The 27,999-nt window shown below is 46.9% G+C and overlaps 1 protein-coding gene across 1 annotated transcript; it reads right to left on the bottom strand.

Moving 5' to 3' along the window:
* Positions 1-313: 313 nt before the first annotated feature.
* Positions 314-27,343, bottom strand: UAP1L1 (UDP-N-acetylglucosamine pyrophosphorylase 1 like 1). Its single transcript, XM_080562179.1, has 9 exons — positions 26,757-27,343; positions 15,579-15,783; positions 11,952-12,127; positions 10,538-10,710; positions 9,440-9,633; positions 8,345-8,485; positions 5,493-5,678; positions 4,623-4,689; positions 314-2,597 (listed from the first exon to the last, which is right to left on the bottom strand). Exons 1-9 carry the CDS (start codon positions 27,028-27,030, stop codon positions 2,511-2,513), a joined length of 1,503 nt encoding a protein of 500 aa, XP_080418305.1. The 5' UTR covers positions 27,031-27,343; the 3' UTR covers positions 314-2,510.
* Positions 27,344-27,999: the final 656 nt, after the last annotated feature.

The following is a 27,999-nucleotide window of genomic DNA, read 5'->3' as shown; positions in this document are numbered from 1 at the left end:
AACTTGAAGAAGAAAAACAAAACAAAAAAAGAAAGAAAACAAAACCACACAACACAGAATTGCAGGGGAGGAAACAGTGTTCTGTTTACTTTCTGATGGAAAAACACATCCCACAATGTCAAACCTCTTCAGGTATTACATGTTGCTGAGTTCCATGTCATCCTGTAAACATATTATGGGCACTGCAGCCTCCAGTCACACTACCAGTGGCACAGGATCAGTGTCCTGCAGCTGTGGTGACAACACCCATGATGTGTACGGACAAAGACAACAAGTGTATTCTCCTCACAAGCAAGGACGACAGACACAGAAATCAAAGTAACATCTTTATTATAAAAAAGCTTAGGTCTCCAAAAGTTTCTGGAACACTACAGGATCCCCCTCTATTTCAGATTTTTTTTTTTCATTTCACAATGAATATGAGAATTTTTTTTAAAGTTCCCTCAAGAATCTTTTAATGTTCCAGTTTAAAACATGAAGAGTCATAGGGGAAAAAAAAAAGGCGTTCATCATACTAATTCAGTTTCACCTTGAAAACAATCTCTAAAAATCATGTCAGCAGTTCAGTGTTCACATCATTTAAGCACATAGAAAATGGGCTATAATTGAGTTTCAAAAGAGAAAGCATTTTATAAATGAAAAATATATATATTCTTTCTTTATAGCACAGTGCAACTTAAAGCAACCTGTGCCTGAATTGACAAGCAATACTTACAAGGATACCATGCGATTAGTTCTCAGATGTAAAAATTGATCGACAGGAATGAAAATGACCCATAGAAAATTGTGCAATAAAAATTACAGAATTGAGCATCAAAGACAAATGTTTAATTTACACTAAAAATCAGTTATTAGTTGCACATGCAAAATGAGGTAATCAGAACTGTAATTAGCTGGTTTGCATGTGCAAAAGGCTAATTACTTATGCATATGTAGATACACTTTATATCTTTAAATTCTGCCATTGACATTTAAATGGTTCCTTTAGAAAACATGAGTCTACTTATAAATTGTAATTACTCTCAAAGCTATTTCAATACTTCTCCAACATTCTGAACACACCTTCATATGAGGAATTTCAGAAAATCACTTATGTAAAAGATTAATGCTTAACATCAGCATCAGCAATTCCTTAGCAGAAGCAGATACTGAGACCTGGTATTTCAGATGATGCCTCATCTGAAATGTTTTATCTTCCTCATCACCTTCCTTATACCCGATTTGGGTGAAAAGCATAGCATGCTCCTTAACCCAATTCCACTCAGCAGAGCACACGAAGTGTCCTCGTGAAGTGTGAAACGACTTTGGTGTGTTCAGTGAAGATTCTGTTGTAGGCAGCTGCCCACACGGCACAGGTCTGCTGGAGCTAAACAGGAGCTGTGTATCATGGTCACTCTGGAAGCCCTCAGCCAAGGCTGAGTTCATGTGCTACATGTGTTCTGACAATTGCTGTCCTCAATAAGCTGACAATTATCTTCACATAATAGCTAGTAACATATTTTAAAAGAAAGGCATTTTTCTGCTTTTGGTTACACATCAAATTCTACCATCACAGCATGTTCCTCCTATTACTTTCAGCCACTTTAAAAGAGTTCCCCTTTGAGGGATAGGATATACATCAAACAAAAAAATGGAAAGCAAAATAAATGTTTGCCTTAAAACAGGAAGAGTAGAAGGTTATTATGAAAACAGTCCTCAGCCTTTTTTTTTGCCCCACCTCCGACCCCTCAAAAATAATAATGAAAAAACTGTTCACTACAGCTGTAAAGAGTAAAGAGTATGCAGCCTGAGCTGCATGTTTAGTTATGTTTTCTTGGAATGCCACCACTGAGCCTACATATGCAAAATAGCCTGTTCTGCTGCTGAGGCCAAATCTCAAGCAAAACTTACACATAAAAGGATCCCTACCTACAGCAGACTCTTATGCATAACCCAATTAGAGGATGTGCTGAACTTGGTCTACTAACCAGCACAAGATTAGAGACAGAGGACCCAGTACACAAAGTCATTCCATACTTTTCAGGGTGGGGCATCATACTGATTCTTCTTCAGCTGTGCACACAGTAAAAAAAAAAAAAACAGCAACAATAACAAGAAAAAAATGGAACAAAGATACAAATAAGATACATAGCAAGGCACTGCAGAGATTTAATCTTCTTGAATGCAAAGCTGATTGATTTGTTTCTGATTTACTCTGTTACATATTTGTATGCATAACAAATAAGAAATATAAAATCCATTTGGTACCTGGAAGGTATTAATCTTCATTCACATCAGTCTACAAGACAGACCAAAGTAAAAGGCATAGCCTTCAAAGTTACCAAACAGAACTGGTACATATGCACATCTGTGTAAATACAACTGCCACAAGGATTTGCCAACTATCTGATACTGTAAAGCAATTTTTCATAATACATAATACACTTCATAACTGACATTTTAGCAGTGTCTTTTCTTTCAATGGCTCTGACAGACATGTATCGGATTTGAGGAGAAGTCCTCCCTCCTTTTCAAGAATTTCCTAGCATTTCTGCTTTGCTTTCATCGAGTATAAGGGGAGAACAGAAGTCTTTGTTCTTCATGCACGCCTCCAGACCCTAAGAATGTGTGAAGACAGTAAAGTTAGGTTATAAATGGATCAGACTTGTTACCTGTACTATTTTTAAGTCTCCATAATGTTCTCGAAGAATGACTGACTACCCAAGGTTAAAAGGCCATGGGAAGGACAGACAATAGCAACCGTCTCCCCAGTGACAGAGATGGAAAGTACTTTAGCCACATGACCACAGTTCATGAAGGAGAGGCATGGATGAACTATAAAACAATGGATCTCTGGAACAAATCTTCCTGGGGAGGGTGAAGCATGGAGCGGAGTGTTCTTACCTCCTATTAGAACAATCCTAGCAAAGAAAAGTCAACTTAAATTGTCTTATTTTTATTTTGTTCTTATAACGCATCAGTTATGATGAGCTAGCCAATTGCAGGCAGAAAGAGAATCACAGAATCACAGAATGTTAGGGATTAGAAGGGACCTTGAAAGGTCATCTAGTCTAATCCCCCTGCCAGAGCAGGAACACCTAAATCATGTCACACAGGAACACGTCCAGGTAGGTTTTGAAAGTCTCCAGAGAAGGAGACTCCACAGCCCCCTGGGCAGCCTGTTCCAGTGCTCTGTCACCTTTACCATAAAAAAGTTTTGTCTCATATTTAAGCGGAACCTCCTGTGTTCCAGCTTGCACCCACTGCCCCTTATCCTAACACTGGATGTCACTGAGAAGAGCCTGGCTCCATCCTCCTGACACTCACCCTTTATGTATTTATAAACATTAATAAGGTCACCCCTCAGTCTTCTCCAAGCTAAATAGACCCAGCTCCCTCAGCCTTTCCTTGTAAGGGAGATGCTCCCCTCCCTTAATCATCCTTGTGGCTCTGTGCTGGACTTTCTCAGGCAGTTCCCTGTCCTTCTTGAACTGAGGGGCCCAGAACTGGACACAATATTCTAGATGTGGTCTCACCAGGGCAGAGGAGAGGGGGAGGAGAACCTCTCTTGACCTAATAACCACAGCCCTGCTGAGACACCCCAGGATGCCACTGGCCTTCTTGGCCACGAGGGCACAGTGCTGGCTCATGGTCATCCGGCTGTCCACCAGGACCCCCAGGTCCCTCTCCCCTTAACTGCTCTCCAGCAGGGCAGTTCCCAACTTATACTGGTGTCTGGGGTTGTTCTTGCCCAGATGCAGGACTATACATTTGCCCTCATTATATTTCATTAAGTTTCTCCCCGCCCAATTCTCCAACCTGTTGAGGTCCCTCTGGATGGCAGCACAGCCTTCTGGCATGTCAGCCACTCCTCCCAGTTTAGTGTTAACAGCAAACTTGCTAATGGCACACTCCATTCCCTCATCCAAGTCATCAATGAATATATTAAACCTCACTGGTCCCAGTACCAACCCTTGAGGGACTCCATTAGATATAGGACTCCAACTTGACTCCATACCACTAACCACAACCCTCTGGCTTCTTCCCTAGTGGAGATGTAAACCTTTGTGTATGCTCTTCCCCAGAGCGCACACAACCTTCTGCAATCTACTCTTTCTCACCCTGTTTCTCCAATGTATAAAGGCTCCTTCCCTCATTACTAAATGGAATTAGTTTCTCAGAACCAATCGTTTACCGAGGAACGAACCTCATAAATGTGTTCTAAGATGCGTTTCCTCTACAGACAACGCACATATACTCTCACTATTCACTCACCGTGGAAGGCTAGCACAGATCAGTATGCAACTGTGTACAGTGACCCCATGGATTTGGTAATTTGAATATTCTGCACTTTTCATTTCATTCAGAGGATCTCAAAGTACTCGTGAGTCCTCATGAAACTGCACAGACTCATTACAAATCTCATTATACATATAGCTAAACTTGTTATAAATGAAGACTGAACAACCTGCTGAAGAATAAGCCACAGAAGAAACCACAAACATAACACAGAGACTAAGTCCTAGCTCCCTTGATCTTATAATTTCTCAGCAAGCACAGGCTAAAGAAATCCAGTTTCTGTACAGAAATCAGATGCATTCCTGCACACTCTTAAAAATACCTCCATAGATAGTTATTCTCACCTCTCCAAAATAAGACACTAATGGAGAAATCTCACACACAGCCGGAGGATCTTCAGTTCCTGAGAGACTGAAGAAGAGAACACAGGATTAACTTCTTGCTATGCTTACAAAGCAGTGTGTCATCTTTGAAAGTCTGTCAGGAGTAAGACATCCAGAAGGGTAAGACATTTGTTATATTCACATACATCAGACATCATTTGAACACAAACACTGAAAATAAAAGGGAATCAGCAGGTCCCAACTATTTGTCATCAAAACAATTACATAACATTTAAAGAGGTGCTTTTCAAATACAACGTACAGCTTGTGGGTTTATTTAACTTTGCTTTGATGAATTAAGAGTCCCAAGAATGGAAAGCTGCTTTTACTTCAGTGTGATGCAGGAAGTATTTAAACTGGTAGTTGCTCTAATAGCCAATACTCATGTCCACCTGAGATTCTAGATGGGCTTTAAGTACTAGGATCATATTCAGAAAAGCTGGGGAGGACTACAAATTACAATTCCTTGGGCTGGCTAAATCCTGAATGATACAAAAGGTTGCCTCTACCTAAGGTAGTTGTCTCCCTGTGTTCGTGTTGCTATACGAGGAGTCAACTCACTGTCTCCAAGGCAGGAAATTCAGCCAGACTTAAAGCAAAGATTACTGGCCATTACTGACTAGAGTACTTACAGTAACTAATGGAGCAGTAGCTGTTACAGATAATACTTGGCATGTTCAGAAAAGGCCAGCTGAACAGAACCCATGCCAAGTCATCCTGTGATCCGGCAAATGCCCGATTTTAGAATGAAGTGTACATGCCATTAGCGAGCTTTCAAGTTTGGGCAGTCACATGCAAAGAAGTTGCAGAGAAGGTCACAAAGGTTCACACCTGAGTTTCTCTGGTATTCTGCAACCATTTTCATCCAGAAATCTGGCCCCAGCCTTCAGAGCCCAGCGGTAATGCTGGGCCAGGAGGGATTGCCGAGCAGTGGTAGGAGTGTCTTTGTCAGCTGTGTCTGCATTTTTTAATGGTGAGAACTCCTCTTCTCTCAAAACTTCAAATGCCACAAAATTCCTACAAGCAAAGGGGAGAAAACAATGAAAAACAAAGCTAGCCATCAGCCCTGTTAGCAGAAAAGATGCAAAAACAACTTTCAAGGGGAAGAGTTCATATATATTTTAGGGAGCATTGATGTATGCAGCCTGGGGCAAAGTCAAGCTAAGGAAAGTCCACCTCCCACCTGAAGAGCAAAGAATACCAGGACTTTATGACAGAAAAGCAGAATAGAATTATAGAATCACAGAATACTTTGGGTTGGAAAAGACCACTAAGATCATCAAGTCCAACCATTAATCTAGCACTGCCAAGTCTACCACTACCACTACCACTTGTCCTATCGCTTGTTGCTTTGGAGAAGAGACCAACCCCCCACCTCCACTGAGGTAGCTGTAACGAATGGTAAGGTCTCTCTTGAGCCTTCTTTTCTCCAGGTTAAACAACCCCAGCTCCTTCAGCTGTTTCTCGTAAGACTTGTTCTTTAGACCCTTCACCAGCTTCATTGCCCTTCTTTGGACACGCTCCAGCACCTCCATGTCCTTCTTGTAGTGGAGGGGCCCAAAATTGAACACAGTACTCAAGGTGCGGCCTCACCAGAGCCAAGTACGGGGGACAATCACTTCCCTAGTCCTGCTGGCCACACTACTTCTGATACAAGCCAGGATGCCGTTGGACTTCTTGGCCATATGAGCACACGGCTGGCTCATATTTAACTGGCTATCGGCCAATACCCCCAGGCCCCTCTTCTCCAGGCAGTTTTCCGGACACTCTTCCCCCAGCCTGTAGCATTGCATGGGGTTATTGTACCCACCAGTGCAGGACCCGACACTTGGCCTGGTTGCCCTTCGTACAGTTGGCCTTGGCCCATCGGTCCAGCCTATCCAGGTCCCTCTGCAGAGCCTTCCTGCCCTCAAGCAGATCAACACTCACGGCCCAATTTGGTGTCAACTGCAAACTTCCTGAGGGTGAACTCGAACCCCTCGTCCAGACCATTGATAAAGATATTGAAGAGGCTTCAATACGGAGCCATGCAAGACACCACTTGTGACTGGAGTCCAACTGGATTTAACTGTTCCAACTGATTTAACACCATTCACCCCAACTCTTTGGGCTCAGCCACTCAGCCAATTTTTTTTTTTATCCAGTGAAGCGTACATTCACCCAGGCCATGAGCAGCCAGCTTCTCCGGGAGAATGTTTTAGGAAACGCTGTTGAAAGCTTTGCTAAAGTCTAGGTAGACCACATACACAGCCTTTCCCTCATCCACTAAGCAGGTCACCTTGTATCAGAAGGAGATCAGGTTCATTAACCGTTTCATAAACTGAGGTGCCCAATCTCTTTCCTCATGACCCTGAAGAACTGTGCAGAGGTAGGAGGAAAAACAAAACTTCTCCACAGATCCCACATAAACTTCTCCAGGCACTAGAGACATGTGGACAAAAAGTCTCAGCTAACAGCAACACCTGAAGCTCAGATGCACGGCAGAGCTGTGCTGCTCACTACAGAGCACAGCACCCCTGCTCAAAGAAATGGTCACTGAACTTGAGAGTCTGTGGGCAAGGATGAACTGAGGACACCAGTTTCCAGGTATGAATAAGCAATAAGGGAGGACTTACAGTCAATGTTAAGTACAGTTGCTTATCAGAAAAAAGGAACTCAAATAAGAAACCAGCCTCTGCACATTTCTGCACTTCACATGTGAAGAGCATCTGCCAAGCAATTTCTGCGTTATTTTTACAAAGTACAGGAAATCACTGCTTGCATATGAGCTCTTTTGAATCCCAGAGCTCTGCACTATTTCCAATACACTGTCTTTGCCTTTCATATATTTCATTACTGACTATGTCAGGAAATGGAGACCAGGGTTCAAAACTTGAGCTCCTTTTCCTGAAGTAAATCCTCTAAAAACAAAAATGCAATCCCCAAACAAGATATTTCAGTTTGCATGAGATCTCTTTTTGCCATTCATTTAAGCCTGGAAGAGAATCTTTACAGATGAATTCTAGGCCTTCAAAAATAGCATTTATAAATTTCTGGTGGATTTCTAAATTATTAAAATCCCACATTCCCTAAACTCAAAGCTCCTGTGTTAACGCTGTAGCACAGATATCTCTGCTATGTTTCAGAGTTTGGCAAGCCAACATTTACAGTTCCTACAGCAACAGTAACTTAGTCCCATGGTGCTTAAGCAACATGTTTTCTGAACGCAAAGGGTGTGAACTAAGCCCTTGTTTAATATGCACCTAAAATGTAACAAGAGCTGCAGTTGTTATGGAAGTCACAATTGTATAAGGCCTGATTTCTTAGATTCTGAATACTTCAACATGCACTTGTATTAAATGTTGGCTTTGCACAAGATTTCCTTTTCTTTCTTTCTTCCTTCCTTTCTTTCTGTCTCTCTTTCTCTCTCTTTCATATGGCTATTAAAGGCTGGGCCAGCCAAACCATCCTCCACAGAACAAAAGGTTCCCAAAGAATGGTCAGAGAAAGCCCAGCTGCTGCCAAGGGCTCTGTGAATGCACCCTTCAGAGCCTGTGAAGTTACTGTCATGCTGGAGTTTGGTAGATCCAACCGTCTTTTTAACAAGTCACCCACAAACCACACACTCTGTCAAAGTCTTTTACAACTTGCAGTCATCCAAACAAACAGTGAGAGGGGAAAAAATATTCATGTCTGCCACTAACTTAGAGAACTGGAACACATCAAACACAAACTTCTCCAGCTTTATCCCATTTGGTTTTAGCGGTTTTACCAGATTTCCCTCCTCGTCAATGTAAGGCACCTTCTTTATCGCTACGTGATGCTTCAGCTGGGGCTCATATTTTCTGCAAAAAGGAGGACAAACAAGATAATTTACTTCCTGCCCACTTTGAGAAAAGAAGTAAACTTCTGGGAAGCACACTGCTTATTATTACCCTAGGTCATATCTCAACTGTTGTGGGTTATGACATAAAATCACATCCAGGAAACACTTCACTGAGCAAAGCAGCCCAGACACCTGCATGGCAGGGAGCAGCAGCACTCCACTCCTGCACAACATGACATAATAGGGTAAAGGAAAAAGTGAGGGAGGACCTAGCATCCAGCTGCAATCACAAGCAGAGAAGAAAAAAAAAAAAGATAACCTAAACTGTTAGATGGCCAGGTTGAAAATGGAGCAGAGCAGATCTCTCACACAAAGGTAGATCAAGCTCTTCAGGAATATTGTCTGGCTCAGGACTAGACAAAAATTAAGTTAGGTCCCCCATAACTATCTCCACACCTTTAGACTTCATCAGTATCATATACTCCCACAGAGACAGTATCCCCAGCCTTTCCTGGGTCAGTACCATATCTAAGGGAAGAGAGCTGCACACTGAACACTCAGTATCGTGCCTCCCTCTTCCAACTCCAAGCAGAATCTTCCCCCAGTTCCATTAACTCCCCCAACCTGTTGTCCCAAGGGACAGCATTGGTAACGTTCCTATTGAAAACCCTCAATGTGGGGCAGCATTGCTTGACTACACCACAGCTCACATGCCTGCTCATCTCTGCAGGCCCAGAAAGGCCATGCACTGGTTTATCTCCGTTGATTTAGTTACAGCAAAGCATGCAGACTCTCCATTACGTAAAGCCTAAAGAGCATGCTGGAGTGGTCAAAAGTGGACATGGTTGTTTTAAACTCTTTTGAGAAGACAGAAGGTACCCATAACTATAATTACAAAGTGGGAAATGGGAACATCCACTCTTGTAAGCATTTCTGGGATGCACAGCTGCCTGGTAGTTCTGCTGGAACTTACTGGGCCACCATCTGCAGAAATTCAACTGTGAAGAAATGGTTGCAGATATTGCCAGTGCTGTACACCAGCCCCCCATCAGGGCTTTGCAGCTGCGCAGTCTCTGGACTGATCTCACTGTACTCCACCACCTGATAGATCCCATCCACACGGCACACCACCCCAACAGGTTCTGTGGGGTAGGCCTTCTCCACCACCTGCAGACACAGGACAGAAGACTGTGACAAGAAGAAAGAAAAACCTGGCAATATTTCAACTCCCCCCCAAAAAAATTATCAAATTATCCTACTAGACCCTGCTGCACGCTGATCCTCTAATGCCTCAAGAACACAGGCAAGACAGTGCTGAGTATACAAAGTAGGCTGGAGGCATTTTTTTTTCCATAAATTGGCATAAAAACCAATTACATGACCACTTAAATTGCAGTTACTCAGAAGACAAACCACAGTTAGAAGAAATCAGCATACTGTGGGGACACTTTTCTTATCAACTTTTAACTGGGACCTGGCATTAAATGAAGAATGTTTACAGCTATTAACTTTCAGCTCCCTGTCTGCATGAACAGTGTCCAGGATTAAAGCAATACTAAACTGCCCTCATAAACATCAGGCACCTGCTCTTTTGGAGTCACAAAACCAGGCTCTTTCAACTTCACCTGTCCTCCACAGTGGGATGTAAGGAGTGCCTTGACTAGACTTAAAGGTGTATTTATAAAACACATCACAGTCTAATAAAGCTTCTTGATATCTCAGGTGCCTTTATAGAAAGGGCACACACAAAAGGGAATCGATTCCAGTTTGTAGTTTCCTGTGTAATTACAGTCTCTGCTTTAATCTAAGTTTATTTTCCATTGTACTCTGGGAAGAGGGGAAGAGGCCCTAGAAGTACACCCCAGGAAGTAAATTCTGAATACAAAATGGACAGCAAGCAGCTCCCCCTTGCATTTTCAGAATGCCACATCTAAATCTGCTCCAAGGGAGCTGTCATTGGGCAGAGATCTGAACATTCCAGTACCTCCGAGCTCACCCTAACCACTACCTTCCAGAGTAATCGGATCTTAACTCCTTGTGGGGAAATGGCCCAGCATTAGCACCGCCTCACCTTGGCACCGCAATCTGCCCCTTTGGAAACACAGAAGCCTATGAAGACTGGATCTGCCATCTTGACGAGGATGTTGTCTACACAGTATACATGAACATACTGTATACCACGCTGCTTCATGTCATCCAAGATCTTATTATCCACCAAAGCACGATATAAGCCACCATTGCCATCTATAATGCAAAAGAAAAGAAGAGGCCCTGGTTATTTAGTGACTCTGCAGGGTTTTTATTGCAATTAACAAAGCAAAGGGTACAAGTCCTGAACAGATTTTCTTTAACAGCAGAGCAGGGAATGTTTTCTAGACAAGAATCAGTGCCATTGGATTTTATTTCCAGCTCTGCCACCAACTCAATTCAGGCAAGGCCTGAACTTTCACACCCTAGTATGAAACCTTGCAAAGTAGGACTGGGTACCAACCTCACAGGGAAGCATTATAAGACTTTGAAGTGTTGTAAGATCCTCAGAGGAAAAACACTAATGGGGAAAACAGTGTGGCAAAAGAGGATGGGAAAAGACTGCTACATTTCTTCTCTTCCAGTGCAGAGCAAAAGCACATTTAAAACTCAGCCTGTAGAAAAACACTAAGGACAGTCTTATCCTCTGCATATTCCTGCCCTTAGAAGTATCCAATGACCTTCTAAAGGCTTAAACTCCATCTGCACATTTATTTGTTCACCGCAGATCACCATTTCATGGTCACTCCTTCCTTCAACACTCCAGTTAGCTCAGGAGAACCATTCTGCAGCCACAAAAAACAAATTACTGCAACATAGCCTTGAATGGGCTGCCTTCACTGAGTCTCTTGCCATGTCCAGGTTAAGAGAAGAGAAGATGTGAGACATTTCAATCATTTTGGCAAGAGTTAATCTTCCTGCTGCTTGTTGCTTTTTTCCCCATTTCCAGCTATCAGCCTTGAAAGGGGGAGCCTTCAGCCAGGTGAGCTTCCTCCCCAGCCTGACAGCATCACTGCTGACTGCTGAGCAAACACTAACTCAGAGCTGGCACAGTGCGTGGCAAGGAGCACACACAGCTCTCCTGACAGCTTCACCCTGGGAGGCAGCAGCCCAGGGGCTGTCATCCTGGGGACTCATCCCTAGCTTATACGCAGCCCTGCCCATGCACATGCACACTATTCCAAACCTGCAGCTACCCCACCCCTTCTAATCCTGCTAATATTCCCAGGCTTTGATTTAAAAAAAAAAAAGTGATGTGGGCAAATCTCCAGCAATAACTAAACAGAGGTTACTACATTCTTGATTAACAGACTAAAGCATTTAACTGAACCCTCCCATGCTAATTAGAAGCATTGACATTGACTTCCAAATACTGCTCCTGTGTGCCAAGACCGGCTGACAGCAATTTTCAACACATATTACATTACTGTACTAAATAAGGGCAAACAGCAGGATACCTGGAGCCATAGCAATTTTCCCCTTCTCCTCCAAGATGGCCTTCCCATCAAAGGTAACAGCTGGCAGCATCCTCTGTTCAAACATGATCACATTGGATTTATCCAGGTTGAAGTAGCCGTGTTCTACAAAGAACTCTTCTGTCGGCCCCAGGGTGAACTCACTTGTCATGATGTACCTGGGTAGGAACAAGTGTAGAGCAAGGAACAAGAAAAAGAAAAAAACTACAGATGGGACAGAGAAGGGAAAAAAACTTAGCGTGTTAAATGAATGACAATACAGTAACTTATGGTATGTAGCTGACTAGTAGAGCTCTCCTTGAAAGCTCATCCTGCAGGAAGGCTGTACAAAGTCTCATGAGCAATCCTACCCACAGATTTAGCTCCAGACAAGACAGAAAAGCCTTTCCCTAAATACGAATAACATCTGGATATCCAAGTCAGCTCCAAAACAGAGTAAAGAATAGCACAAGAGATTCATTCACCCCAAATTTCAAACTGAAAGTAACCATTTAAAGAAGTAGTGACCAGCATAAGGTGCTGAGAATGAACCATGAATCTCCAGGAGCTCAAAGTATGCTAGTGCCTCTTTTGCGCCAACATGAAGAGCAGCACAACTTGCTTTTAAGTTTCTCTGTTTCCTCCTCTCCTTCTAGCTCCACATTGCTTCTGTCTTTCCTTCCATTACCTTCCATCTCCAACACTGGCTAGAATCATAAAATCATAAAATATCCTAAACTGAAAGGTACTCAGAAGGATCATCAATCCAAGTTCTGGCTCCACATTGGACCACCCAAAAATGAAGCCATATGTCTAAGAGCACCGTCCAAATGTTTCTGGAACTCCGTCAGGCTCAGTCCTGTGACCAATTCTCTGGGGAGCCTGTTCCAGTGCCCAACCACCATCTCAACGAAGAACATTTTCCTAGCATCCAGCCTGAACCTCCCCTGCCACAGTTACATGCCGTTCCCTTGGGTCCTGTCGCTGTCACCAAAGAGAAGAGATCATAGAATCATAGAATGAGTTGTGTTAAAGATCATCTAATTCCAGCTCCCCTACAGGGAGACCTTTCACTAGAGCAGGTTGCTCAAAGCCCCATGCAACTTGGCTTTAAACACTTCCAGGGATGGGGCATCCACAATTTCTCTGGGCAGCCTGTTCCAGGGCCTCACCACCCTCATGGCAAAGAATTTCTTCCTAACATCTAACCTAAACCTACCCTCTTTCAGTTTAAAGCTATTATTCCTTGTCCTATCTCTACACTCCCTGATAAAGAGTCCCTCCCCAGCTTTCCTGTAGCCCCCTTTAGGTACTGGAAGGCCTCTGTAAGGTCTCCCTGGAGGCTTCTCTTCTCCAGTCTGAACAACCCCCAACTCCCTCAGCCTGTCTTCACAGGAGAGGTGCTCCAGCCCCTTGATCATCCTTGTGGCCTCCTCTGGACTCCAACAGGTCCATCTCCTTCTTGTGCTGGGGGCCCCAGAGCTGAACACAGTGCTCCAGGTGGAGTCTCATGAAAGCAGAGTAGAGGGGAAGAATCCCCTCCCTCACCCTGCTGGCCATGCTTCTTTCGATGCAGCCCAGGATATGGTTGGCTTTCTGGGTTGCAAGCACACATTACCGGCTTCTGTTGAGCTTCTCATCCACCAGCACCCCCAGGTCCTTCTCCTCAGTGCTGCTTTGACTCCATTCTCCACCCAGTCTGTATTAGTGCTTGGGATTGCCCCGGCCCAGGTGCAGGACCTTGCATTTGGTCTTGTTGAACTTCCTGAGGTTCGCACAGGCCCACCTCTCAAGTCTGTCCAGGTAGGTCCCTCTGGATGGCATCCCTTCCCACCAGCATCGACCACACCACACAGCTTGGTGTCATCAGTCAACTTGCTGACGGTGCACTCAATTTCACTGTCCATGTCGCCAACAAAGATGTCAAACAGCTCCAATCCCAGTGCTGATCCCTAAGGAACATCGCTCATAATTGTTTTCCGCTTGGGTATCGAACCATTGACCCCAACTCTTGAAGTGCAACCATCTAGCCAATTCCTTACCCACCAAGTGACCCATCCATCAAATCCACATCTCTTCAGTTTGGAGATGAGGATATCGTGTGGGACAGCGTCAAATACTTTGCACAAGTCCACGTAGACAACACCAGTTGCTCTTTCCTTATCCACCAGCTCTGTAACCCCATCGGAAGAAGGCCAACAGATTTGTCAGGCATGACACGTGTGGGACAGTGTCAAATACTTTGCACAAGTCCACGTAAATGATATCAACATCTGCTCCCCTGCTCCCATCATGAGGAGGCTGTAGGCTGCTATCAGGCCTCCCCTCAGTCTTCTCTTCTCTAGGCTGAACAAACCACATGACTTCAGCCGCTCCTCATACGTCTTGCCCTCTAAACCCTTCACCATCTTCGTAGCCCTCTTTTGGACATGCTGTTATGGCTTTATGTCCTTATATTGTGGTGCCCAAAACCACAAATAGTACTCAAGGTGAGGCTGCACCAGCATAGAGCGGGACAAGCACTTCCCTCAACCAGCTAAGAGCCATCTTCACCATGTACCTGTGCAGCACTTCCTCAACACATGTGATAGGTATATGGGGTCTTCTGTAAGCACACGAGGGTATCCATCACTTGCACAGGAGAGCTTAGACCTCATGTACACACACATTTACATATTTGCAGCACAGCAGAGCCTGGCCTCTGGGGTACTGTGGCAGCCAGCTGTCTCCTCAGCCCAAGGAAAATAAACTGTAAACATTATCAGCAGATGTTGAATCCTTCCTTCCAACAGCACCAGGGATGAATGCCTTTGCAATTCAGGTTATGTATACATGGCTTCAGAAAGAAGCACACAATCCAGACTTTAATTACTTTCAATCTCCGATTTGTAAAACAACGTGCCATCCTGAAGACCTGAGACATACGTGCTCTTTCGTTCTTCCCAAACCCTGCCTCACACCAGACAGTGATTTCATAAAGGTATTTCTTTATATTCTAAGGATGAACACGTAGCAAAAAACATTCTCAGAACCATGCTGCAGTGCCTTCCTCTCTCTCTCAACCACCACATCCCATAGGGAATTGATAATCTGCACCTTGCACAGAGCCTGGAGACTTCTGAAAGCTGGTAGCAACCAGCAGATAAGGTAGACAGCTGTAAACAATGACAGCAGGAGGTAGCCTAAAAATGGAGCATGACAAGCATTTACTATTGTGGAAGGGAAGAGTTTTATGCTGTGGCTGAAGATGCACATAGAAGGTCTTGGAATGTGAGCACAGTGTGATCTCTCTCTCCATACAGGAATCTGAGAAAGTATGGCACAAACATATGACATCTCTCACAAACAATCTGAAACAGGCACTGAAAAGTGCTGTTTATTATGTTGTCAGGGACCGCGCTTGAAAAGACAATTCAAGGGTAGTGCTCAGTTCCTCAGATCTGCAGACACAGGCCTGTCATTTCCCACCCCTTTGCATCCCTCTGGATGGGATCGCACACCCTGCAGAAAAAGATTCTCCCCTGACATGTCCCTGCAAAGCACCTAGAACAGCACTTCCAGAAGACAACATAGGCAAGACTAGAGTGCAAAGACCTCTGTACAGTAGGTCTGTGGCTCCAGATCACCTACCAGGGGATGGCACACTTGCAGTGGTATCTCTGGCCAGCAAGCTGCTCCACTTTGCGGATTCTTTCTGCTTGGATCTGATATAAGGTCTTGCCACTGGGCAATCCCACATTGTACATGCCCTTGGGATAGCTCACTCCCAGGCGTGTTCCCTGTCCTCCAGCCAGGAGCAGCACTGCCACTTTGTTCTGTGAGATCTGATGCAAACCTGAACAGGAGAAAGAAGCCAAAGGAAACATAATAATCACAAAGACAGTCAACATCCTGTGCCCTTCTTCTGAGCCTTTCTACAGAGCTCAGGCAACAGCCAGAAGCTGACAGTTCAATGCCCACTACTGGCAGTTCAGAGAGAAATACAATGCTGCATGCAACATTTAAAAAAAAATTAAAAAAAATCATTTCACCTCTCGCTGATAGATCCATTTCCTCATCTAAAGCAGCAGATGGTTTAACAACAAGAAACAGCTGTGAATTGCAGCTTAGGATGTTCAAATTGGCCATTAGAATAGAAACTAATTACTGGAAAGTGGTGCAGCACTGGAAAAGATGTCCAGAGAGGTGGGGGACATCCATCCCTTGAGGTTTTCAAGAGTTAGATAAAGATAGCTGACCTCACCTAGGGCTGGGTGTGGTTCTGTTCAAAGTAAGGGGGTCCTTCAACACCAACATTTCTACATCCCAAAGAAACAGCTTCATCATCTTCAGTAAAGCATGAAGATTTTTGGAAGCTACCTCAATCAGCTACTTGTACTTGTGCTCCAGCTTCTGTTTGCCTGCAGTGACTAATAGTAACACAGCAAATTTGGCAGAAGCCACAACTCCCACAATCTAATTAAAAACCATATCATTTCTCCTGACAAGCCAGGAATGTCCAGACCTTGGGGCAGAATCATACAGCTCATTCATACACTTTGTTCCCTGCTTTTTCTCAAATCATCACCACAGCAACCACTAGGCTCAAATCCAACAAAGTATTTTCCTTAGGGGACACTCTACATTCCTCTGGGGTACAGTGAGCTCTGGGACTGCCCAGGTCAAAAGCGACACCTCTTCTGCTGTACAGTAGCAATCACAGCCTTTGGCAACCTAATTCAAGAAGTATCCTGACCGTTGCTGAGCCTGCCAATGCCCCCCACAGTACAGGAGCCCATGCTTCACCACAACCTCCAAGCAGAAGACAAACGCTCAAACTTTAACTTCAGCAGGGACTAAAAGATTCCTGACTTGGACTGAAAGACACAGGGACCAAAAATACTGAATTAGAAGGAAACCAGGATTGTTTTTATGCTCACCTTTAAATAATTGGCTGCTTAAATGAGCAGTAAGAAGGAAAACACCAATTGCTGATGTAACAACCTGACTCTGTTTTAGTTTTGTTCAAAAACCTAGCCTTCAGCAATAAAAACACAGATGTAAGTTATCCCTGACATTGTAATAACACTATTGATTTCCCCACGCTTACAGGTTTCAGCCAGACCACAGCAGGAACACCGTGTTTCTACCTAAATATACTGTTTCTCAAAATGCTCTTAATGCCTGGTTAGGCACAATGAAGGGAGCCAGTTACACAGCATTGCCATTGCTTTGCTGCAGGACAGGGCTTTGAATTCACAGGATCACAAAATGTTGGCTGGAAGGGACCTCTAAAGGTAGCCCAGCCTCGTGCACCAGGTAAGATTAGAAGAGCTTTCTAGAAGGAAACCAGCACCGAGGGTCTTGGACTTGGGATTTCAAACTTTCAGGAGGTTCCTGAGTAGATGAGAAAGCTCGAATGGGTTTAAACTTAAAATTAAAAAGGCACAGATGACAGTACTGGCTGAGCTGTATGGTGAGACACCTAGCTCTACTAGCTCTACTAGCTCTACTACGGCAAGCTCCAAAGTTTCAGTTCTGTAACTCCGATGAAATTAAAATAAACCTAACTTTATGCAACAAACCACAAACAACGGTTCTGTTACAGAACTTCCTACTGCAAGAGACTTAACAAAGCACAGGGCTGGGGGTCTAAAGTGTAAGTTATGCCACTACTATTTGCTAGAGTCCTTGGCACACCAGTTGCTGCTGAGTCCTTGGTTGCAGGCTCCAACCTGCCTGCAACACCGACTCTCATTGCACAGGCAGCCAGGACACAGGGCTAGTGTCTGGTTCATTTGCAGACACAGGTCTCCATGCGGGCCCAGCGAGGCCCTCTCCAGCACACAGCACCATGGAGTGCCGTGGGAAGGACCTGAGAGAAGGGGCTGCAAGACGATGCTTCCAGGGTGGTGGCTGCCTCTCCATTGGCACCCTGTGCTAAGGGTGTCCTCCGAGGAGAAGAGAGGCAGCAAATTCAAGTGCAAGAGAAGCTGCAGAAGGGAAGCATCAGCAAGAGGATCGAGAAGTTTTGCACACAATCCTTGGTTGCTGGAGTGCTACAGCCCTGGGAAACAAAAACCTCCGGAAAAGCTTCTTTCCTACTAGTCCCCTCTCTCATTTCCCTTCTCCCTCTGCTCACCTCTTCATATAGACACACACTCAAAGTGACAGCCACTTCAGCACTTGGTTAACTGTTGGTGTTCAACTCCCAGCCAGCTTTTGTGTCCACAAGTCTGCCAGAATCCGGCCCACCATCATCTTCACTTGTTCCTGTGCCTTGGAGGAAAAGCCACAGGATGAGATGCCTCACACAGCCCCTGCTGTATGAGGCAAACCTACAAAACAACTCGCAGGGATGGAACGGTGAGCAATTAAATGCCTGTCGAAGGGTCAGCAGCAATGACTAAGTTACCAACGGGGAGAGAAAGGAAAAGCAACTGTGGTTAGAAACCAAAGTTAAACTCTTCAGTATGAGTCACTGTTGTGGCAGCCACCCCCCTTTTCTGATGCAGGGAACAGAGAGAAAAGTCACAGCTGTAAATGAAGCAGTGTTACCATGAGTGAAGATGCAATTGCACACATCCTGCTTATTGCCCTCCCCTGCTTTACCTCAGGAAAAGGAAAAACAACCTTTACAGTCTTGCCAAGTTCAGGCAGCATGGTATCTGATTCACTATGCAGGGAAAAGCCTCTCCCCTGGTCAGTTTATCTCTGAACAGATTTAATCTTGGCTTCTCCGCACTAACAATAAGCCTCTCATGAAACAAGACAAATAGCAGCATCTGAGCAAAGAAAATCCCTCAGCCATTAGCACTGGCAAAAGCGGACTTGCTATCACTCCCACGATCAAGAGCCACAGTGAACGAGTCACTCTCCAATGATTCCCAGACACATTAAAAATCCACAGCAGATGGTCATGGGCCCAGACACCTAGCAATGCAAAGGGCATCACCATGCCACAGTCACCCATGACAACACAAGTGCCACTGAAAAGCAGAACAAGACCCTTACAGGGGCCAGTATGCCCAGCAAGCACATCCTACTGAACCGAGCAGAGGGAGAAGCTGAAATATATACATCACCATCCAGATGGCTCCAGCTACTTGCTCCTCTGGATGCAACCAAGTACCTGACTTGTTCATAGCTGCACCGGTTGTGCCACATCAGTCCCCGACTGTACTTGTTTGGAAGCTCAGTTATGAGTCACTGGGCAGGTGCAGGTTCATAGCTTCCATCCCAGGCCAATCTTGACATCTCTCCCCTATGCTCCAAATCCAAGTATTCATTAGTGTTCATCCTTACAGAAGCTGGAAGCAAGGACAGGAAGCCTGGGAGGAATACTGAGAAACAGTCCAAGTAGGCAAGGATCGGGTTAGAAAAGCTAAAGCCCTGATAGAATTAAATCTGGAGAGGGATGTCAAGGGCAACCAGAAAGGTTTCAACAGGTACATTGTTGATAAAAGGAAGACTAGGGAAAATGTGGGCCTTCTCCTGAAGGAAATGGGAGACCTGGTTACCTAGGATATGGAGAAGAATGAGATACTCCACAACTCTTTTGTCTCAGTCTTCACTGGCAAGTGCTCTAGCCACACCACTCAAGTTGCAGAAGACAAAGGCAGAGACTGAGAAAATTAAGAACTGCCCAATGTAGGAGATGATCAGGTTCAAGACCACCTAAGGAACCTAAAGGTGCACAAGTCCATGGAATCTGATGAGATGCACCTAAGAGTCCTGAGGGAACTGGCAGATGAACCTGGTAAAGCACGATCCATCATATTTGAGAAGTTGTGGCAGTCCAGCGTTCCCATGGTCTGGAAAAGAGGAAACATAATCCCCATTTTTATAAATGGAAAAAAGGAAAACCTGGGGAACTACGGGCCAGTCAGTCTCACCTCTATGCCAGGCAAGATCATGGAGCAGATCCTTCTGGAAACTATGATAAGGAACATGGAAAAAAAGGTGATTGGTGACATCCAACACAGCTTCACTAAAGGCAAATCATGCCTGACAAATCTGTTGGCCTTCTCCAATGGGGTTACAGAGCTGGTGGATAAGGAAAGAGCAACTGGTGTTGTCTATGTGGACTTGTGCAAAGTATTTGGCACTGTCCCACACGATATCCTCGTCTCCAAACTGAAGAGATGTGGATTTGATGGATGGGTCACTTGGTGGGTAAGGAATTGGCTAGATGGTTGCACTTCAAGAGTTGGGGTCAATGATTCGATACCCAAGCGGAAAACAATTATGAGCGATGTTCCTTAGGGATCAGCACTGGGATTGGAGCTGTTTGACATCTTTGCTGGTGACATGGACAGTGAAATTGAGTGCACCGTCAGCAAGTTGACTGATGACACCAAGCTGTGTGGTGTGGTCGATGCTGGTGGGAAGGGATGCCATCCAGAGGGACCTACCTGGACAGACTTGAGAGGTGGGCCTGTGCGAACCTCAGGAAGTTCAACAAGACCAAATGCAAGGTCCTGCACCTGGGCCGGGGCAATCCCAAGCACTAATACAGACTGGGTGGAGAATGGAGTCAAAGCAGCACTGAGGAGAAGGACCTGGGGGTGCTGGTGGATGAGAAGCTCAACAGAAGCCGGTAATGTGTGCTTGCAACCCAGAAAGCCAACCATATCCTGGGCTGCATCGAAAGAAGCATGGCCAGCAGGGTGAGGGAAGGGATTCTTCCCCTCTACTCTGCTTTCATGAGACTCCACCTGGAGCACTGTGTTCAGCTCTGGGGCCCCCAGCACAAGAAGGAGATGGACCTGTTGGAGTCCAGAGGAGGCCACAAGGATGATCAAGGGGCTGGAGCACCTCTCCTGTGAAGACAGGCTGAGGGAGTTGGGGGTTGTTCAGACTGGAGAAGAGAAGCCTCCAGGGAGACCTTACAGAGGCCTTCCAGTACCTAAAGGGGACTACAGAAAAGCTGGGGAGGGACTCTTTATCAGGGAGTGTAGAGATAGGACAAGGAATAATAGCTTTAAACTGAAAGAGGGTAGGTTTAGGTTAGATGTTAGGAAGAAATTCTTTGCCATGAGGGTGGTGAGGCCCTGGAACAGGCTGCCCAGAGAAATTGTGGATGCCCCATCCCTGGAAGTGCTCAAGGACAGGTTGGATGGGACTGTGGGCAGCCTGCTCTAGTGGAGGTGTTCCTGCTCATGGCAGGAGGGGTGGAACTAGATGGTCTTTAAGTTCCTTTCCCAGGTGAACCATTCTGTGATTCTATGATTATCTAACCTTGTGTTACTGCGGGGCTGGTGCAGATGGAACTTCTCCATTTGGTCTCGTGTATGTGAGCAAGACAGCCCTGAAATGCCTGGTACCTGGCTCCTTCCACTGAACTTCACACAGAAGTTTCCAGTGGGGGAAAAAAAATACATGAGGGAAAAACTTACAGGGAAAAAAATAATCTAAAAAAGTTCCCATGAGACACTTATGAACCAGTTTCGTTTCAAAAGGGTAATAAAATCATTTTAAAATCCCTAAATAATTCAGAACTGAAGTTGGCTAAGCTGAAGTATTTCACACTGATTTAAAACAAAGCTGCCTAAAGACTGAAATCAGGACTTGCTGGTCTTTTTGCTGGTCAACTCTTTGGAGTTGAACTCCAAAGCAACACTTCCAATATTTTGATTCATCCACTAATCCGCATCCATCCCTTACCCAGCTCCGTCCTTGCAGCATTACCTGCTCCTGTAACAGCATCTATCAAGCTCACGCATACACATGCACACTCTGGTCCTGACACAAAAAGGCCACATCACCTCCTCCCAAGTGCCACTTGTCTCAAAGGACAGGTTTAGGCATAGTAACAGACTGCAAACAGCGGGCATCTTTCATATGAAGCCTAGCATTAACACTGTTAATAGGCCCCCATGAGGGCCCATTTTGTCAAGCAACATCCATCAGGAGGAGCTGCAATCCCTGGCCATGACTCAAAGGTACCAGAGCGCCACTCCACTTAAAGCAGGATGCCTCAGATAAGACACAGTTCACCTAAGTTTTCCACACAGTGACTAGAGGACGGAAACTGCCTAGTGGTTATTGAGCCTCTCGCACTGACCTCCCCAGTGTGGCCTCGCTGCATGGAATGCAGGCGGAACTCTGAAACTCAGACCTAAACAGGATGAACCCCACTCCAAAGCAATACCACTAATAAAATCAACAGTTCCATTTTCTTTTTCACTTCCCAGAATCCAACAGACTGACTAGGCAGATAACCCAGGACTCCTAGCAGGTGGGCACGCTGCAGGACTTGCTGAAACCATCACTGCTCCTACCACCACCATGAGAAATTCTGCCCTCCTTTCCAGCAGAAGCAGGGTCACTGTACTCCTAGAAGAGGTCCAACAGCTTCTAGGGCTGTGTGAACAGCCCTCCCTGATGGCAAGCATGTCAGGATGGGACAGATCTTCCCATCATTTATGGCATTCACAGTATTTACAGTGCAACCCTACAACTACTGGAGAGTTTTTCAAGTTCCTGATTTTAGGTTGCCATGAAAATAAATATCCCCCGAAGGTTTAGTAAGTACTTCTGCTCTCACTACCTAGCTGCAAAAATACTAGCATTCATAACAACAACAAAAAATAGTAACTGACGCATCTTGCTGCATATTCCTGCAGGAAATTGAAATATTTATCACACTTAAAAAAAAAAATAGTAAGTCTAGCTTATCTTCTGCAGCACGTGAAATACCAGAAGCTGAACCAAACGAAAAAAAAGGAAGATGCGCTGGCTGTCAGATATCTGCAGTAAGTCTTAGTTTGCATATAAAGCAAAAACAAAAATAGATTTTGCAGGAAGAACAGATTGATCTTGCAAGAACAGATTGAATTCTCCTGCTGAACAGATGCATCAGCCTGATTATAACAACAGTAAGCAAGAAAAGAATAAATCAGGAAAAAAAAAATCCAGAGTAGTCAAATAACCAGAGCAGCTCATCAAAGCCTGACGAAATGGCAACTATACTGTGGCCCATGCCCTAGACTAGGATTTTATTAATAAAACATTTACAGAATCTAAAAGTGTCTGTACTTTATTTATATCCTCATCTGCCTAGAAAGCAAACTTCATGTTTGTGTTTAAGATCCAGAAAGCAAATCTGTCTGAGCTAAGTTTTATCATCTCACAGACAATAACAGATCCCCCCTTTTTTTTTTTTTTTAACAGTTTAAAAATATCTTGGATGTTCCCAAGAATAGCTTCTGAGTTGCTTGGCTCTTTTAACAAACTTTTTAATCACAAAAATGGGAAGGGGAAAGGACAAGAAATTAATTTCAGCTGTTCAGTCTTTATTTGAAGATGACGTGCTTGCTGCACATGGGAGCTGCTGGGAATTCAGATGCCCGCTTACAAAGCACAGATGAGCTCAGTTTAGGGGTGGTAGCAATCCCCTGAAGCAAATGGTAACATCAGAGACATGCAACCTCTGGGACATCCAGCAACAAGCTGAGATGTCTAGAAAGGCATGCACGAGGGCCTGATCGGAACCAGAGCCTGTTCTGCTCATGTCCCAGCTCAACACCAGGAACAGTTCACTTTAACGAAAAAACTCTTTGGAGCCTGAGTCCTCCCAGGGTTGCACAAACCCAGGGAATCCTGTGCCGATACCACTAGCTCCCCCAGGGAACACTGAATGGGGGCTCATCAGTGCTTCCTCCCTGGGGAGAGGTAACTTCTGTGCACCAGTCTCCATTGCAACACTGCTGGGGTTCAGCACTACAAAGTCTCACTCCCAGGGAATAAAACTGAGGGCTGATTCTCACCTGTAGCATTAAACTGGATCATAAAAACAAAGTAAAGTGATATTTAAGAACTGCATCCCCCTCTCCTGGTAGAAATTAGAAGTGGTCTCTACGCCAGATGGGCATCGGGGCAATCTGGATTTCAGGGTCAAGTGACGTTTGCGTGGTCCCCGTCACAGAGGGCCTTCTGAATTCTTGCTCTGGCAAGAACTGCTTGCAGGAAGCAAGGTCAGTCCCACGGACTTTGCCTTGTTTGCTGCTGACAGTGGCACAAGTCAGGCATGCCAGAACCTCTCTGTCCCGGAGCTGAAGATGAAGGACCTTGCTGTCCAGTTTAGTAAAGTTGTTTAACTGTGCAGCCCTAACCTAGATCATCTGACCCTAAAATTCATGCATTTCCTCCTCAAAGCAACATCCTCAAGCCTGAGGCAGTAAGCACCACCCTAGCAGCTTCACTCCCAAATCCTACCAGGCATTCCTGAGCAGCTGCTCCCACTCTGCTCAGCTCACTGAAGCTCTATGCAGTAGAAAGGCTGGGTGGGAGATGTAAGCAACGTTGCTGGAAAGCCTGGTTGGACACAAATTCTTGCCTCCACTGTCATGAGAACCTACCTCTTCGCTTACCAGAAACCAGCCCTAGACACTGGGCTGTGGTTAGGCCCAGCCCCAGTTTGTTGAACAGAAGAAAGTCGTTGTGGAAGGTGATGAACCCAGATCAGCCAAGACTCCAGCAGTGCAAGGATGATGCTCACACTGCATTAAACCAGACACCCAGCTGCTCAGGCCAGCAGGCCACCACAGCCTCACCACCACAAGACAGGACCAGGCACACATGGCCCATGTCACCAATGTTAATCTGTTCAAGGACCAGAGCAAGTGGCAGGCTGGCCATGATCCTCTACCTACAAGCGGAGACGCCACCCTGAACATCTTCAGCAATGGAGCTGCCCTGACAGACATTTCCTCGTGCTCCCTCCTTTACCACTCAGCCCCATCTGCGAAGTCTGACACATCTGAAAAGCTCTTCTGTTCTATAATTGTGTCACTTCCATGTTTGCTTTTTTGATTTTGTTTGGAAATTTTTACTCCTCTGCCCACACATCCTCACCTCTTCACTGGCAGGTCTAGGTCAAGACTGTACAGACACTTGCCAGACTTTAGGATATTACTCTGGCCACAGCTGTTTTTTCTCTTGCTTTCTTTCAATTTTGTATATATTTACTTATTTAACAGTGTTATTTTATAAAGAAGCAGAGAGAGGCCACTGTACCTTTGAAAAGAAACAGAATAGAGAGCACACTGAAAAAAGCACAGGATGTGTATGTAATACACATATGATGGGGAACTGGGAAGCGCAGCACCCCACTCCACACAGCCTAGGTCTAGGTACCACCTCTCCCATCAACCCCACCTTTCAAACACTCACGAGGTGACCAGGGAAAGCTGCCAATATCCACCAGGCTCCAAAAAATGAGGAAGGTGGTTTGGCACCACATGCAGTCCCCAACAACTCACTGGGTATGCCAGCTGGATCAGCCTAGCCATCCATGCGAAGTCTGCTGTGCGGGTGAAGGCACCTGTCCACTTGCCAGGCCCGCCTCAGGCTCAGCAGCCATGGAGGGATGATGCAGGAACTGCCACGCACGTGAAGTCAGGGGATGCTTTGATAGCAGAGCTGTCCCCCAGACAGCACTCCTCCAATGTGTTTCCCCATCCACCTGCCTTGTCTGACCAGGTATTTTCCTTCCCTGGGCTTCTCCTACCGCTACCCACTTCTCTGCCCAGCTCTCAGATCTCATCTTCTTCCTGTGCTACAGTGACGCAGTTTAAAGATCACTCTGCTCCAGCCTCTGCTGTAACAGGAGACCAACTTCATGCCAGCAAGGTGCCCATGAGACCACCCGCATGCCTGGGTGCAACTTCCCGGGTAAGCAGCAGCACAGACCCTGCTCCACCTATCACCAGGGACTTCACCTCTTCCTGCGAGACGCAGTGCTATTCCATGTCTTGCCCACCACACGGCTCTCCAGCCACTGCTGCTGTGTTGAACAGCTGGAAATGAAAGTTAAACATGCTGGCCCCAAACACCTCAACAACCTTCGCCAGGGATCTGACTGCCTGTGTTCAGGGCTTGGTCTAACAAGATATGGTCTTAACTCCAAACCAGAGTCCCCACGCTGTCACGGAGGTCATTGCCCTACCTGCCCCGACATCATACTCGGCTGCCACTCTTCTTCGCCCTGCTGCTGACACCACACACCATGGCAAAACCCCGCCGGTACAAAATGCAGTGCCATCATCCAGGCTGCCGGATGTCACCCCAACCACGATGCCGCAGGACACTGCTCTCTGCCCTGGGGATCCCGCTGGCAACAGACCTGAGCTCTCCATCAGCCATTTCCAGGGTGCCACAGGAAGGCAGCTGCCCTCCCAAACATGCCGCGTTACACAGCCCTTCCTGATATTACCAGGAAGACAAGCCAGCCTCACGCAAGGAGCATGACGGCCCACGGCTAGATCCAGTCAGTTTGGGAGATTTTCACAGGCACCACACCACACTCCGGTTTTAAGATAACCCTCTCTATTTTTGGCTTTCAGTTGTGCAAGCGGTGTGCTCAGGAATCTGATGACACCCCGAACAGCCGCCCTCAGACAAACACCTTTGCTTCCTGACAGCCTCAGCAGCGCCTGCGGACTCCGCAGCCTGATGAAAAAGCAGAGGCTTTAGAGAGAACGTTTTTCCACGGGGACGAGCCAGCAGCTCGCTGCGGTCGCTCCGGGCTCTGCGACCGCGGGAACGCGCTGCCGTCCTCCCCCGGGCTGCGCCCCAGCCTCCCGCCGGCACCGGCGCGGCCGCAGCACCGCACCCAGGGAGGCGCTGCCCGGCCCGCAGCAGCGGGAGGCGCCTCCGGGCCGAGCCCCCTCAGCACAGGGCGGGGCACGGGGAGGGCGCGGGCCCGCGGGGCCGGGCCGGCGGCAGGGGCCCCGCCGGGGGCGGGGAGGCCGGCGGCGAGGGCCCGGCCCCGCGCTCGGCGTGAGGCAAGGGGGCAGCGACCCCGGCCCGCCCCGCCCCGCTCACCTTCCGCCTCCCAGCGCTCCAGCGCGGCCGGGCCGCTGCAGCGGGCGCTGCCCAGCAGCTCGGCGGGCAGCGGCTCCATGCGGCCGTCCAGGAGTTCCAGCGGCCCCGGCTGGCGGGCGGAGGCCGCCGCCAGCCGACAGTGCTCGCCCAGGCCGGGCGGCAGCGCCGCCAGCAGCGCCCCGCGCTGCGCCGGGCCCAGCTGGGCCCAGAAGCGCAGCAGGTGCTCCTGCCCGGCCCGCGCCAGCCGCGCCCGCACCTCCTCGGGCGGCCCCATCCCAGCCTCTGCCGACCGGCGGCGGCGGCCTCGGGAGGCGGCGGGGCGGAGCGGGGCCGGGCCTGCCCCTGTCCCGCCGCCGGGCCTGCCCCTGTCCCGCCGCCGCTCCGCCCCGGGCGACTCTCGCTCTCGCCGCCCCGTCCTGCGCCCCGGCGGGGCTTGCTGTCGGCTTTTTTTTCCCGTTTCCTTTGCCCTGCGAGGCCGGCTGCGTTCGGCCAGCAGCCTTTCCCACCCCTCCTCGGGCCAGCGTTGCCCGTGCTCTGCAGGCGCCCGCCAGGCTAGAATACGCTTCTGCAGCGCTTTGTGCGTACGGAAGTGCTTCGGCTGCTCAGATATATCTGATGGGGATACCAGAGGTGCTCGCGCTGGGAACTTCATACTTAAGAAACTCGGAAGGATTACATCCGCTCATGCATCAGAAAGCTCGTGGAGTTAATTTCAGCACCTTACGCGGCTGGGTGGGTCCTGCTCCATCCGGCTGTGATGCTCGTCAGGGGTCAGATTCCCTCAGCTCCCAAGTGCAGCGCCTGATCAGAGACTGAACCAGCAGTGAGGAAGCGCTGAGACAGAGAAATGCAAAGAAGGCCGAGCCGGTCACGAGGTGCCGGATGACACACAGTGAGGTGTAGATATGGATGCTTAGGGACATGGTTTAGTGGTAGACTTGGCAGTGACAGGTTAACGGTTGTATCTGATGATCTTAGAGGTCTTTTCCAACCTAAATGATTCCGTGATTTTATGAGGTGGCTTCTTCTGCCACGCACACTTGGGCCACGGGCTGCCAACAAAGAGGGCAACACAATGGCCTAAACTCCTGTCCTCAAAACCCCACTGCTTTCGCTGTTGGGCGACCTGGTCACTAATATCCTCTTGCAGCCATCAGCCTGTCTCTGTAGCTGGGCAGAACAAGACCAGAAGACATACAGACAGCTGCTTGGACATGGCTACCTCCCTGTGTGTGGCTGGAGC

Source organism: Anser brachyrhynchus (assembly GCF_964034855.1).
Source record: "Anser brachyrhynchus genome assembly, chromosome: 19".
NCBI classification, from domain to species: Eukaryota; Metazoa; Chordata; class Aves; order Anseriformes; family Anatidae; genus Anser; species Anser brachyrhynchus.
The sequence above is the reverse complement of the archived record's forward strand: the minus strand, read 5'-3'. Positions and strand labels throughout refer to the sequence as shown.